Source organism: Lissotriton helveticus, chromosome 1_2 (genome assembly GCF_964261635.1).
Source record: "Lissotriton helveticus chromosome 1_2, aLisHel1.1, whole genome shotgun sequence".
In the NCBI taxonomy this organism is placed as follows: Eukaryota; Metazoa; Chordata; class Amphibia; order Caudata; family Salamandridae; genus Lissotriton; species Lissotriton helveticus.
The window spans coordinates 246,743,717-246,758,606 of NC_136058.1; the positions used below are offsets into that span (position 1 = coordinate 246,743,717).

Sequence of the window (14,890 nt, forward strand, 5' to 3'; positions counted from 1 at the left end):
CATGCTCTCTGTCATGGAGCCAATCCCCCTGTCAATGTTGGACATCCTTCTGTTTAATATGCGCACCTGTCTATGCGCTGCTAAAATGCCCTTTGCCTGCAAGCGCTGGACTTTCACCATGGTGGCCTCAAGACCACATAAGACCCCCTCTCCATCCTGCCCTTTGCCTCTCTCCCGTACCCTACGGCTTCGGACACCGGGACGCACAGCTCCAGATGAAGACTGCAGCCCAGCATTGTCAGCCAGAGGTGGATTTGTTGGTGTGAGAGCCTCCACATCTTCCTCATCTGACGTCTCTAAGATCCTGAGAGGGGCACATCATGCCTCCTTGGCCTTTCCAGCATAGATGACTCTGAGGTTGGTGTGGGGGAAAGTGCTGGTGGTTCCAAATGTTGTGACCCAAACAGCAGAGGTGACAGTGGCTGTGGTGTGGTGGGTCTCTCCGGTGTAGTGGCTGCCTGCGCTGGGGTGTTTTTTGCAGAACAGTGCTTGGACCTGATCTTTCGGGTTATTTCTCCCTCATCTCCGTTGCCGGTGCCCACTCCTCCCTTTCCTGCGCTGTACTGCGCGATGACTCTCCTGTGGACAGATATGGACAATGGGTCAGTGGTGTTGTTCACCTGTGTGAAATTATTAAATCACATTCCTATCACACAATTGCCTAGTCCTCAACAGCTTATGGATGTAGTGTATGGCATGCCATGCTGATTTCTATGTTGACTGCATTGATGTATGTTCCTATGACTACGTCTCCCATGATGCATTGCTGGTAAAAACTAAAAGCAGTTCTGGAGTGTGATGCAGACACCCACATCGGGGAAGGGGGTCAGGGAAAAGGGTGGGGATTCATGACCATGCATCTTACCTTGTTTTCTTGCAGCTCTGGCAGAGCTGTCAGCATCCCTGATCCCATGGATACTGTCTGGCTCCAGGGTGGATTCCACCAGCTGCTCCAGGTCCGTCAGTCTTGGTGCACGGCTCCTCCCTCCACCTGTGGCTCCGGCTTCTTTCCTCTGTGTTGCAAGTTTCTTTTTGGTAATGATCTGCAGATCATGCCACCTTTTTTTTAGGTCATCTATGTCCCTGTGTATGATCCCAATGGCATTGACCTTGGACTGAATCTCCAGTCAGGTGTTCCGTTTTACAGACTCTGAAACATGCAGGGACTGCTTGCCAAAGAGCTGGGTGTGGTGTTTGACTACCTCCTCCACCAGCACCTGCAGTTCATCTGGGCTGAATTTCATCTTCCTCTTCCGCTCACCTCCATCCTTCTGGCCATCCTGGGACTCCATTATGCAGCTCAGCTATGCTCAGGGCAGCCTGATCCTCTGTGTTTCCTCCAGCTCTCCAAACAGTTCAGTTGCTCTGCACCTGCATGGGTGTGGCCACATCCAGGTACTGGGGAGGGGTAGTTGCATCTGATTGGTTGGTTCCTCTGTTGCTTTGTTGTGGGGTGTGGTGGGTGTTCCTCATTGGTTGACTGGCTCACATGGGTTTTTTTTGTTTTTCCGAATCAGTATTTACCGAATCATTATTTACCGATTCGGTATTTACCGATTCGGTATTAACCGATTCGGTAAATACCGATTCGGTATTTACCGATTTGGTAAATACCAATTCGGAAAATCCCATTCAGTCCTATGGGCCTGGAGGACCGTAGGATTGAACGGCAATTAAAGAATCGGTATTTACCGAATCGGTATAGAGTATCGCTCATTTCCTCGTAAGAACACCCAGACGAAAGCTCTTCACAGCCCAACAATTACGGCAGCAGTGGAGAGCACCTCACTCTGCCATCCTTGGGGCTGCCATCTTGCCCCCCTTTCATTCAGTTCGAAGTTTCAAAGAATGGCAGAACATTATTGTGGCAGAAATCAGTTAGTGATGGGTCTGCTAATCACTCAAACAAAATTCTTAATTCTGTTCAATGGTTACTAATCAGTGGCGGTGTGTCCATTAAGGGCGCTGGGGCGTTGCCGCACAAGCCGCCTGCACACGCAGCTCCCTCGGTGTCTTAGAACTTAAGTAACTCTCAGGTTACTCAAGTTCAAAGACGCCGAGGTTGAACTGACAATCATGTCAGTCAACATGACGTCTGAGCGCCCACCCCTTCAGAGTCTGAAGGGGTGGGCGGTCCGACATCATGTTGAATGACATGATTGTCACCAGGGGCAGCAGGAAGGAGCACAACGTCACTGAGCACAAGTGCGCATGAGTGGGAACGGAGGTCGAATTTTCCTCCGTGCCCACGCATGAGCACTAGTGTCTGTTCTGCTGGCGCATGCCCATTAGGAGAGCGAGGGTTGAGCAAAGGCTCAAACCTCGGTCTCCTAATGTGCAGAGCGTAACACTGCCCTAAGTCAATCGGATTGGCTAAGTTGGAGGTGTTGCCAGCAGTGACGGAGACACGGCTGTTCCTGTAGGCGCCAACGGGAGTCCGGACCCCGGAGCAGTTAGAGGCAGTGCGGACCCGGTAAGTTTTTTATTTATTTTTATACTCCTCTCCGCCCCCACCCGACTCCCCCCGGCCTCAGTGCAACCCTACCCTACCCACCCCGTACCCCCTTAGGTAGCCAGAGTCACCGACGGCAGTCTGCGTCTGACAAGAATGAATCTAATGTGAGCACCATCTCTCCGGAGGGAACAGTCTGCCTGCAGCCTGCCATTTCTCAGGGTAACAGTCTGTCAGCACATTTGAGCGAGAGCTTTCCGACCAAGAGAGCAGGCTTGTACAATTATGTTGCCTGACTGGCCCTGCTGCCGAATGCTTAATATTGTTGCATCATGGCTAAGAGAGGGTTTTAGCTGAAAGCATCTTTTTAAATGGTCTCAGTGCTGGCGGTGTCCTTGTACACAGCACTGCAGGAGGTTCGTGTGGTGACTAACTCGTGGGCGTCGTAAATGGCTTTGAATGAGTCAGCAGAGTAAGGTAATAATGGACAGGCCTGGTAAATTGTTGATGCGCAGCATGGGAGAAGGGGGCACGCGCGCCTTATCTGGGCCCTGCTGCCCAGAGTTTGAAGAGCCCCGCCTGCCTAAATTTATCCTGGCATGGCATTGTGCGCAATCATGGAGTGTTTTTGCTGTGAAAAAGTAACGTTTTACTTTCTGAATTATGTATTTCTTTGTTTTAAATACATGCGTTAACTGGAGCGTGAATGAGAGTAGGACTTTGTCACCACGCAGCAATATTGTGTAGAGTAGCAGAGGTTTTCCTTCTCAAACTCCTTTAAAATGCGAGCAATAAATGCAAAGGATTTGGCATTAAATAAACACGGGACTGGTGATGGATGGCTATCTGTATTTGATGGGGATGAAAGTGGTGGTAATCGTGATCTATGGGCTTGGGCAGGCTACAAACTCTATGACAGGAAATGTTTTATTTTTATTTTTTTCAACTTGACTATAGAGTGCCTAGTAAAAATAGAACGTTAAATATTGTAGTTGAACAGAAAAGGACAGTGATTGCATCATATGTATAGGTTACAGCAATATCCAGAAAGCCAGAGTTTTGTTTTTAGTATTGAGTTGCTGAGAATCTGAGAGACCATGAATACTGTGTCTAGTTTGAGCGTCGATAGAGCTGTAAGTGGGAGATACTGATTTAGTTAAAACAGGATATCCTTTTTGTGAAATTTAACTTGACACATCACCTCACTTCTATAACAAGTTTACCTATGACATGGTGCAGTAATATATGGGGCAGGTTTCTAGTGTTTAAATATTTCAAGGATATGCATTCACAATTGTTTTATAAACCTTCATGCTTGCTCAAATGTTCTTTAAAATGCACCATTTGCCTACTCTTTTTTTCAAAATTTCTGGAGAGTCCTCCCTCTCCACTGAACCTCCCCTTATGACAACCGTCTCACTAGCTTTTATTGCAACATGGCATTCATCCCCAACTTTTACGGCTCACCACTTTGAAATGTCACCAGCCGCCACTGTTACTAATGCTGGAGCAGAACTGACAGACATAAAGCACTATGGAAGATGCTTGGCAATCTCATGAACCCAAATAAAATCCTTCTTTTGAAATGGAAGTGTTCATCTCATCTTCGCTTCAATTGAGGAATGGTTGCTGGAAATGCCCCTTCTCTAAGTGGGTGAAAAGATAACATGTAGAATAAGGGGTATTGAAGACAGCTACAACCAAATCTGTAAAAAATTCCTCAATCTATGATGACATATGAATAACGGAAGCTCAGTGGTAGAGCCAGTATCTTCTGGCTAGGTTACTTTCCTTTTTCCTTTCCATTACCACCTGTCTTTCTGACAAGGTACATGTATTTATTTACTCCTAGGTTATATAGCTAAATTATATTACATATTATAATGATTTAGGGTCAAATTATGAGTCTAACTGCCAGACTCGCAGTTGTGCAAGGGTGGGGGTCCTACAGCCGCTGTATTCCGAGGCGGCTATTCAGCCCGCCACTGCTGTGCCAGCTGCACCAGGGAACCACTGTTCCCTTGTGGTGGCAGAGTGGACAGGGCTATACAATATGCAAGGTGGGGCCACCGTGGTACCCCAAGCATATTACGAGTTTCCCACCTGCCAGCCCTTTTATGGTGGTGAGCCCGCCATGAAAATGCTGGTGGTGAGGAAACAAAGCCACCACCATGGGGATGCATTCAGGGGAGCACATCATGTGCCTCCCTGTTTGCATACACCCCAAGTTCCAGCACAGCATGGCCTTCGCAGTCCTTGCTGAGCTGGAACTGCTTTTGCGTCCCAATTGCAGTGCCCATTTTCAGGGCACCGCCATGGGAAAGGCAAAAGAAAAGCCTGTCAGACAAGAGTTGTATTCGTAATCTGGTGGGCGAGCCATGCAGGGCCTTGGCGGTACTGTGCTGACACAAAGCCAGTGCTGCACCGCCAAAGTTGTAATCAGGCCCTCAGTAACTTACTAGTATTTTAGATTCTTGCATTTGCAGTTCTTACACCTCAAAGATGTTCTATTTATCATCTTTCAATAATGTAACTCAATAAAGAAATTCATAAAACCAAAAACTTAACCACATTCAAGTAAACATGGAAAAGGAACAATATGCTCTAAAATGGGTGGATACATGGCTAAAAATTATGATAAATTTGCCATATTTAAAAAAAAAAAAAACCATCACAATGATATTTGAAGTGCCAGGAAATAAACAGTAACAATTTTTGGGTAAAACATCAGATTATGCAGCTTGGAAAATGCCTACCGTGTGTCCTGCTTCTTCGAGAAGCTTCTTAGTTTCATGAACCGCTCGTTTCATACTGGGAAGTGCTGGAAAATGGCTCATATTGTCAAAATAGCCAATCCTAAGCGGTTCTGAACTGGAATAAATCTGGAATGACAGGTTGCTGTTGTTTAAAATGCAAGCTTCACTTTAGCAAAGGAAATGGCTTACAAATTAATGGATCACACATTTCCCAAAACTATATTTGAAAAATAATGAGTTTTATTATCTCCTGAGTATCTTTGTTTTTTGACAGTCATCATATTTACCTGGCAAATGCTTCACACTCACTTGTCTATCATAACAAATGTAATAAAACATAGTTTCAATTTCTTCAATATATGTTGCTCAGTTATCCTCTACCATGCTTACATTTTAGGACTATGCTCTGAATTAAATATCATAGGATATCTTCCATAATTCTTCCTTAATTATGTCTAAAAACTCTTATTAAAGAAAATTGGTTCATAATTTGAAATTATGTCAGGACTGAATGCTCCTGTTATATGTTACTTCATCCCTTTACTCGCATAAAAGCAAATGGATACTCCATACAGTATAACGTTAAACAGTGATGAAACAAAACTAAAACTCCCATGAGTCCTAGAGCCAAAGACTAGAGTATGACTATGGGCGTCCGCAGAAATGTTTCCGGGGGGGGAGGGAAATGGCCGAAAAAAAACAAAAAAATTCTAAATCAGGTTGATGTGGTTCTAGAGAGATCCACATCAGCAAACCATTCAATGTTGGTACAGTGGACGATTGTCGGAAATCTAGCTCTCCCCTGCCTCTCTCTCACAGTCTTGTACCCGATCTTGGTTGTGTTGCCTGTTATATTTAACACTCACCATTCCCTCTCCATTACACGCAAGTTATCCTAATGGTTCGCTTCTCTTATGTCTACCTCTCCTATCCAAGCACTGCCTTTCATATTTCATCTTTCTCTCCAGCATTAACTTTATTCACTGATTATGCCCCCTTCATGTCCACCTCTCCACTCCATGCTCAACTCTTCATGTTTTATCTCTCTCTCACCTCTTAGCTCCATTCGCTGTATCTGCCCCTGTAGCTTCCGCTTCCCCCTACATGCGCTGCTATTCACTACTCTTCTCCCCTGTGCATCCTGTCCCAAGCGCTTCCCGTAATCGAGCAGTACAGTCATTTAACACTAAAGGGTAGTGGGGAGTAAGGAGAGAAAACCGCAATCCAAACAACAAAACACAAATACTATCAAAATGGTTCTGTTATCAACTTGTATTTGAAACATTGTGGAGAATTCATTCACAGTTTTAAAGCTATTATATTGAGTTTGAATCGATATAAGGGTATATATAACATCTTGTTTTAATTTCTGAATGCATTCTCAACAGTGTTATACATACAAGTTAGTAAGAGAACAATTTTGACAGTATTTATGGTTTTATTTGTTTTAATTGTGGTTTCTAGCCTTACTCCCCACTACCCTTTAGTGTTATTTGTAACATGTATGTCAGATGGATAACTGACATGGTGGCTGAGTTCGCGGGGTCACTGCCCTTTGGTTATCCATAATATTATGATGCGGTCCACTCATGTGATGAAATGTGCTCTGCGTGAAACGACTGTGATTGTCTGCGTGGAGCTTTGGGCAGTATCTCGCAGAGACGTGCTGACGTCACGAGGGCGGCCTCCAAGGCCAATGAGCATCTGGCCAGTGGTGGATGTCTCCTCTGGGTACCTTCAGGTCACTTCTCTCCTTGTATCCCCCTAGGGCAGAGGTAGTGTGCACTTGGGCGGTACACGTTCTGCCCCTGTTCGCTGTCACTACAGGACAGTTTGGGTGTAAGTCACTTCCGCCCTGCTTCAGTGTGCATGGCTACCGGTGCGATCCTTTGGAAAAGACACCATGAGGAGTATTCTAGCCAATCACAATGAGGCATCTTCATGCTGCAGATAGGAGCATACCTTTGTCTGGCTTGTAGCCATTGGTGGTACGGCAGATGTGCTTTTAAACTATAGACCCTAGATTGAAGGGACCGGTTACCCCTCTTCAACTGGTCTGACACTATAGCACAAAAGAGTTGGCCCTGCCTCTGGGCCAGGGTAGGACCATGGTCGGTTGCTGCTCTGAAGGTTCAAAGGTCAGTCTCAGGAGGGTTGCTTCAAGCAGTCGTCTTGTAATATTATTTTTTAAATGCTGCACATGGGTAAATGGCATTGTCACAACTCCAATAGCTCTAAAGCTCACAAATCCGCAACCAATTGCATTGCAAATGCTTGTTTTTTGTTGTGACCCCTGCAGGATGCTCTGCATTTCATTCATGCAGGGGCAGGGCTCACTTCACACCTCACAACAGTTCAAGTGTCTGCCTAACGCTGTTATCATGCAGATGCAGCGATTAAGCTAAGAGAAAGAGATGCAGGGAAAGCTAATCATAACCACAAACCCTGCCCTGCCCAGTCTGCAGCACCTCAAAGGGCTGCGGTGTCATGTTGCCGTTTCAGCCCATGGCAGCCGCCCCGGAAGAGAGCCCCCCTCCGCCTTGTGTCTTTCACATTTCACCAAGTCTGTGAAACCAAATGCAGGGGGGTGACACCTGCAACAATGGCACCATTTCAAAAGCATGATGGACTCGTGTTGGGGGTCCGTAGACAGACGTGGGGCACTGGGCAGCTGTCCACACTGCTCATGGCTAGGGACGGTCCTGACTGGGCCCGCACCAGCGATCCAGGGGGGGCAAGCGCCTCCCCTTGCTCCCCCTGCCGACGCCCATGAGTATGACCGAAAGTGCTTATAGTGTTGAAACTGCCATAGTTCTTCCTCTCTCATTTTATTTTTTTATTTTTATTGAAGTTGAAGTTCCATAGCAGTCAGAACAAACAAACATACAAAACAGAAAATACAACTGATGTAAAACAAGCATCTATAACAGCCATATACGGACTAAGTCCAAGCAAATATCATTGGTTTACAATTGAACATAAACATAAACATAGGTTCCACCACTAGTATACATAATACAATAAATTACCCAGCCATATATTCCCTCACTGCCTCAATATTTCTAAACCAAGCTGCCTCTTCCTAAATCCCTTCAGAGCATACAAACTATATTCCAAATTATAAGCATTCAGAAACTTAGCCCGCCAAAGATGGGGCCTCCTGCTGTAGCCACAACGGTGCAATTATCAACCTGGCAAGGGCCGTGGCCATAAATATTAAATACCAGTGCCTATATGGTGGCTGTCACTCCTCGACCTCCTCCCCTATGCCAAGCAACATCATGGATTGAGAGATGTTAACCCCATCTACGGTTAATTCTGTCAAGAATTTGTCAATAGAATCTAACAAAGGGTCAAGGCCCTCACATGCATAAACAAGCATTTACAATGCAACGGTCTCGCCTTTGCAAAAGTTAGAGCTATTGGCATTGTAAATGACACATTTTTAATGTATGTGTTGGATTTGAAAACAGATAAATAAATGGCATTGTCATTTACAATGCCAATAGCTTAATCTCTCGCAAATGCAAGACCTATTGCATTTGCAACCACACAAACACACACACAGAGCCACACACACACCCAGAGCCACACACACACACACACACACACACACACACACACTTAGATGTGGTGGATCTGGTGGATGTGGTGGTGGATGTGGTGAATGTGGTGTTGTTGATGTGGTGGTGGAGGATGTGGTGGCTGTGGTGGTGGATGTGGTGGTGGTGGATGTGGTGGTGGGGGTGGATGTGGTGGATGTGGTGGTGGTGGATGTGGTGGTGGTGGACGTGGTGGTGGTGGACGTGGTGGTGGTGGACGTGGTGGTGGTGGACATGGTGGTGGTGGACGTGGTGGTGGTGGATGTGGTGGTGGTGGATGTGGTGGTGGTCTTTTGACAGTAGACCCCGCTTTGCTACTAGGCCGGACAAAACGCAAGCAAGATTCCACTGAACTCCGGCCAGAGAAAATCATAAGGGCAGCTGTCTAGCGACCTCACAGACTACCAACTGTACCTTCACCCCAGCTGACCCTCGGCAGGCTGCCCATGTGTCCTATGCCTGGCCTGACCACGCTGCGGGCCCCCACAAAGCAGCTCTCTAAACCCCTAGCAAGCCGGGAAACCTGCCTCAATCAGGCAGCAGCAGCCGCTGTACCAGCCGACTTAATGAAAGGCCAGTCCGTCCTGCCCCGCACAGGTACATGGCCTGTCCTGATGAAGCCAAACCGTGCCCTCCCCGAAGCCAAGACATCAAGGCCCCTAACTATCTTCCGAATGCCCACTCAATCAGTCCCCGCCTTTGAACCCAAATTAGGGTAGCGGCTCGATTAATCGACTTCAGTAGGATAAACGCTCGCAATGCTCACAGTCCACTGGACTGTCGGACACTATTGCCACACGCACTTAGGTGTAGTCTCAGACACTTTCCAAAGCCGTGGTCTCCTAACTGGCGCTGCCCGACCACCGCACAGCAGCTACCAAGGCCCCCTACAGGTACCGCAGGCAGTTGCGAAAGTCGGACCCGTAATGTGGGCATCGAGAAGTCGGACTTACGCCCGCCGATCATTGTATCTCTGCAAACTGATGCGGGAGGAGGCACACTAGCTGGGGCGTACGCCGCGTTGCAAGCTCCGGGCTGCCTGTAGATGCCTACAACCTCACACCACCGAGCAGATGGTTCTCCCTGGGGCCCCTAGCACTGTTCCTGGCAGCGCAAACTGCTGCCACCTCTGCCAGACGAGGCTTCAGAGATTAGCAACCCAGAGAGGGAGCCTCGCGTCGCCACTGCCCACTCCCGTCCTAACGAAGCCTGTGGATATTTGCAGTCCCAAGTGAGGGGGAGCCTCACGGAGCCCGCAACTCTCCCCCTACCCTGACATGGGGCCTACACCAACTAAACCCCAGGGCAGCGGAGAGAGGGAGGGTACTAACCCTCCGCAACCCATGCAACATCCGGATCAAGCGGGCCAGAACCCTGAACCCAACTCTGCTGAAATTCGAACGGCGGAAAATATCCTAGTTGGGTTGCCCCCGACCCCGGAAGGGCTCCTTGCTCCATATGCCCCGGGACCTCCCCCCCCCAGACGGACTGCAGCCGAGGCGATGCCCGGGCTCAGCAGCCCTGCCTAAGGGGAACGGGGGGGAGGGGGCAGACCTGTCTGCCCACTTGATGCAGTACTCTGTATATTAGTTTTTCTCACAGAAGCCAGTGAAAATTAGCTTGCAGTAATTCATTTAAACCAATTACCAGGTGTCTGTCCTGTTGCACTGCGCAATTAGTTTGTGAAAATGGCAGTCTGGGGTAGACAGCAAAAAAACAACAAGCGCTCGCCATTTGTCTCTAAGCCCTATCCTTTTCAGACCGGCGAGGCGTGTTTTTGACTTTCTTTCTAGGATGTAAACAACAGTCAAAAACATGCCCCCCAGTCTGAAAAGGACGGGGCTTAGATACAAATGGTTCTTCTTTCTATCTAAGCTCCGTCCTTTTCAGACTGGGGGGCGTGTTTTTGACTGTTGTTTACAGCCTAGAAAGAGAGTAAAAAAACACGTCCCCAAATCTGAGAAGGACTTGTTGTACTACGAAAGGCAGAATCTTTCTACTTTGATCTAACATAAGAATAAAAGGATTAATGTATAACCAAATAAAAGTGGCGAGCAGGGACATCCCTGGCGTGTGGCTCTAGAGATCGCAATAGCCTGAGAGTAATGGCCCATTGAGCAGATTTTAGCAGACGGACAATAGTAAAGTGCCCTTATGTAACCTTGCCCAAAGTCCATTTGTGGCAGTCCCCGCCAGAGGAAATTCCACGAAACCCGATCAAAGGCCGGGTCGGCATGCAATAAAATCAGACCTAATACGCAATGTCAAAAGGATTATTACTCTGCTCTATTTAAGCAAGACCATAGATGGTATCATTTTTGCCAAACGCGTGGCCAATATTTTTGCATACATTTTGCCGTCAGCATTCAGGAGAGAAATTGGGCAGTATAATCCAGTTAATTCCGTGATTTTCCCTTTTTCTTGAACACACAAATATTAGCTTCAGACCAGGTTCGTGGAATCCCTCCTTTTTGTGCAATGTGATACACTATAAACATGTCATTTTTAAGTTCATTAAAGAAAGTTTTAAAGGCGAGCATGTCAGGTTCTGCAGCTTTCCCTACGGCCAATGCGCCAATAGCCTGCTCTAATATCCACATTGAAATCGGCTCCTCAAGTGTTTTAGTATCCTGCTGCTCTGGCTGGCCCCATAGCATGTCTGGTGATCCCATTTCAATTAAAGACCGGTCCCCAACCTGGCTCTCCGTATAGAATTCAGTATAAAACTCATGGAATACTTAGAGAATTTCCTAGGGATCTGATACCACTACACCCGCCTTATTTTAAATCCCCTTAATTCTTTGTTCCGCATCAATTTGTGCGCTAAACATCGTCCCGTAGATTTGCCATATTCATAACATTCCTTTCAAAACGTTTGGTATTTCATGGCAATCTCCTTACTCCACTCAAGTTTAATTTTAGCCTTACATCTTGCTAAATTATTCAAAGGCACAGTGGTGTTATTTCGAGCAACAAAGGCAGTGACTTAATTCTCTTCAGCACACTTAAGGTCAACGTACAGGGACTGCAATATCTGTCAAGCCATTTTAGATTTTAAGAACCCAAAACTCCGAATGTCTATTAATTTGAAAAAAATCTTTTATCCAGAGCCTGATATGCTCAACATATTTTTCATCCAACAGATTCTTCCTGTCGAATGTAAACAATCTGGGGGGTGCACTTCTAGTAATCAGCGGGATTTCTACTAACAAGTGTTCATGATCCGAGGTCACCCTTAGATATATACAAATTTTCAGTCCAGTAAAGACTGCCGATGGTGCAAAAAAATAATCCAGCCGAATATGCCTATTATGAGGCATATTCAGAACGTCAAACAGAACGTGAAGACTGGATTATATCTATGTAGGCTGCTCCATACATCTAATAAACCATGATCATTTAATAATTGAAATAAGGCCTTGTTAACCCGGGGTTCCCTGCCCTTAAAACTACGGCCCCCCATTTTGGACATCTTTCCAAGTCAAATTTATATTAAAATCCCCACAGAGCAGTAGAGGGGTAGGCCATGTAGCAACCTCGCCATTCAAGTATTCCAAAACTAAAGCTTCATCCAAGTTAGACCCGTAAACGGTAAACAAAGTAAAAGTTCCACCCCCTACTCTACATTCCACAATAGCCCAGCAGCCCAGATTGTCAGTCAAAATACGCCCTGTGGTTTCAATATAAGATCTTGCCAATATCGCCACCCCTCTTATCATACTTGTCTGCCTTGAGGTTGCTAGTACCGTATACCCTAACTCTTCTAATACCTTACGTTTAGCCCATGGGATATGTGTCTCTTGCAGACACACCATATCAGCAACTCTCTAGAAACCCTCTACCTTTTGTTATAATTGTTTAATCCGCACACATTCAGTGTGCATAATCGGAGACCTACGTTTGCCATATTTTTCGCCATATTTTCCCAGTAACCTGGTTGGAAAAACAAAAATACAAAAAGCCAAAAATCCTAACCACACCTATTTTTATTTTAATCAACATTTCCTTGCTGCCATGTAACTTATTTTTTCTTTTGCTTTGTCGCCTACTACCCCCCCACCGACCTCCAGCCCCCCTCCCCTCACCACTCCACCAACCCCCCACCACCCTCCCCACCTCGAGGCTTTAGGACTATCAGTCCTCGCGATGACAAGCTCCCTACACCCAATGTGCCCCCCGCCCCCGTGACTTCCCCCGGTAGCAAATGACCGACAAACCAAAGACAGCCCAAGAGAACCATAAGAAAGGTTTTTAAACCAAACACATCACTACATCAGATTCCCTTTACCGAAAAAAAATCACAACCTACTGGGGAGGTTTGATCATTAAGAATCAAATCGAAACCGTGCTTAAAGAAATATATTAATCAACCTAATAGGATAATACAACATTTTTATCCAACTTTGAGTGTTTGCAGATATTCATTCACCTGAATGTCCGAGGTGAAGTACCGAGTATTCCTCTTATAGATTACTTTAAGCTTAGCTGGTTGTAATAAGAATGCCTGGGCCCCCTTAGACTGAAAAGGTGCAATGAGTCGGCGGAGTTGCCATCGCTTCTCTACCGCCCGGTGACAATAGTCAGGCCTGACAAAAAATTCGATTCCCTTTCCAGCTTTTTTCCTATCAGGGCGGGACAACTGAGAGACAGCTTCCCGTGCCAAAAAGTTGTTAAATGATATCAGAATAGCCCTGGGCTTAGCCGCCTCTACCCCCTGCCCTGCCCGAGCCCGGATAAAGAAAGGAAAACAAAGGGCTCTCTGTACTTCTCTCTGCCAATCCAATTGGGTTAAATCTGGAAATGCCTCAGTAAACAACTCAGTAATAAATATCCGAGGGCCCGAGCCTTCAATTCCTTCGGTGATTTTAAGCACTCTCAAATTTTTCCTACGAGCCCTGTTCTCCAAGTCGGCCAACTCCCATAATACATCATCCTTTCCTGCACTTAAAGTCTCGCTCACTGACTTCTGCGAGGCTAGTTCATCTTCCAGATGGGAGATACGCGATTCTGCCTCGGTGATTCTAGCAGTAAATTCTGAACATGCTTTACTAATGCGGCGCTCTGAATTTTGCAGTTTGCGGCAGACATTCTGTGTCCTCAAACTTTCCAACCGCGTTTCCTCCCTGTGGGTCATAATTGTTGTATATATGAGGCTCAAAGATACATCTTCAGTTAACTCCACTGATGCATCTGGCAGTCTTTCATTTACAGAGGATACAGTTCCTGCTGGGGACTGGGAAGTTATCTTACATGCCGCCACTGGGGGTGTGCATACAAATGAGACCCTTCAGTCTTTTTCTTTCGCATTGTCTATGGGCTACCTTCCAACGATTCACCTCCCATATCCTTGGAATTTAATGTGCTACAGTCAGTCACCTCATCATCATTTGGCTCTGTGTCTGAAGTGGTTTCTTTCCTTCTGTCAGTCCCAGGTATGTCTGAATGTCCTGAATGATCTGATAACGAAAAAAACTTCTCAACAAGATCAAACAATTCAGCCTCCTTCTCTAACGACTCCATACTAACTGAGTCTGTTCCCATAAGGACCCCACTTATACTAGTCACTTGCTCCTTACTGCCTGCCACAAGATTATCGTCCATATGAAGCTTAAAACTTCCAGTAGATTCACTAACTTGGGTAGTAAGTACCGGGGGCTCCCCATCTCTACTACCTACTTCAGAGGGATTGCCACCATGCAACTCATCCATCGCTGCCTCATTGTCAGCAGCCTCGGATTGGTAACGAGGGCATTCGGAAAATGCCCGAGGGGCCGGTGTCCGAGTTCTGCTGTGGGCTGCTTTTTTGAGCAGTCTGAGGGGGCATTTGGGCGCTGACTCTACTGTTCGAATATAGCCAGCGGCCCAGCGGGTGTCTGAGTGGCCTCTCTATAGGCAGATGGGCGCTCATTATCCCTGTTTAGCAACAGGCAGAGGTGTCACTCCCTTTGTCTCGCTGGCCGGCCCATTAATTTGTGCACATACTGAGTGGGGGGGGGCCTGAGTAGAAGTGGCCTAACTTGTTTCACCACTGTAAACTAATGCGTGGATTTTATTTTTTTACCCCCCTTAAAGTTTTTTCA

The 14,890-nt window shown here is 46.5% G+C and overlaps 1 protein-coding gene across 1 annotated transcript in view; it reads right to left on the reverse strand.

Moving 5' to 3' along the window:
* Window positions 1-14,890, reverse strand: part of LOC144800392 (vitamin D3 hydroxylase-associated protein-like) — a 726,480-nt gene that overhangs the window by 400,956 nt on the left and 310,634 nt on the right. The window contains exon 8 of the mRNA XM_078671678.1: window positions 5,209-5,334. Coding sequence (XP_078527804.1) covers window positions 5,209-5,334 — 126 coding nt within the window. The remainder of the gene's footprint in view (window positions 1-5,208; window positions 5,335-14,890) is intronic.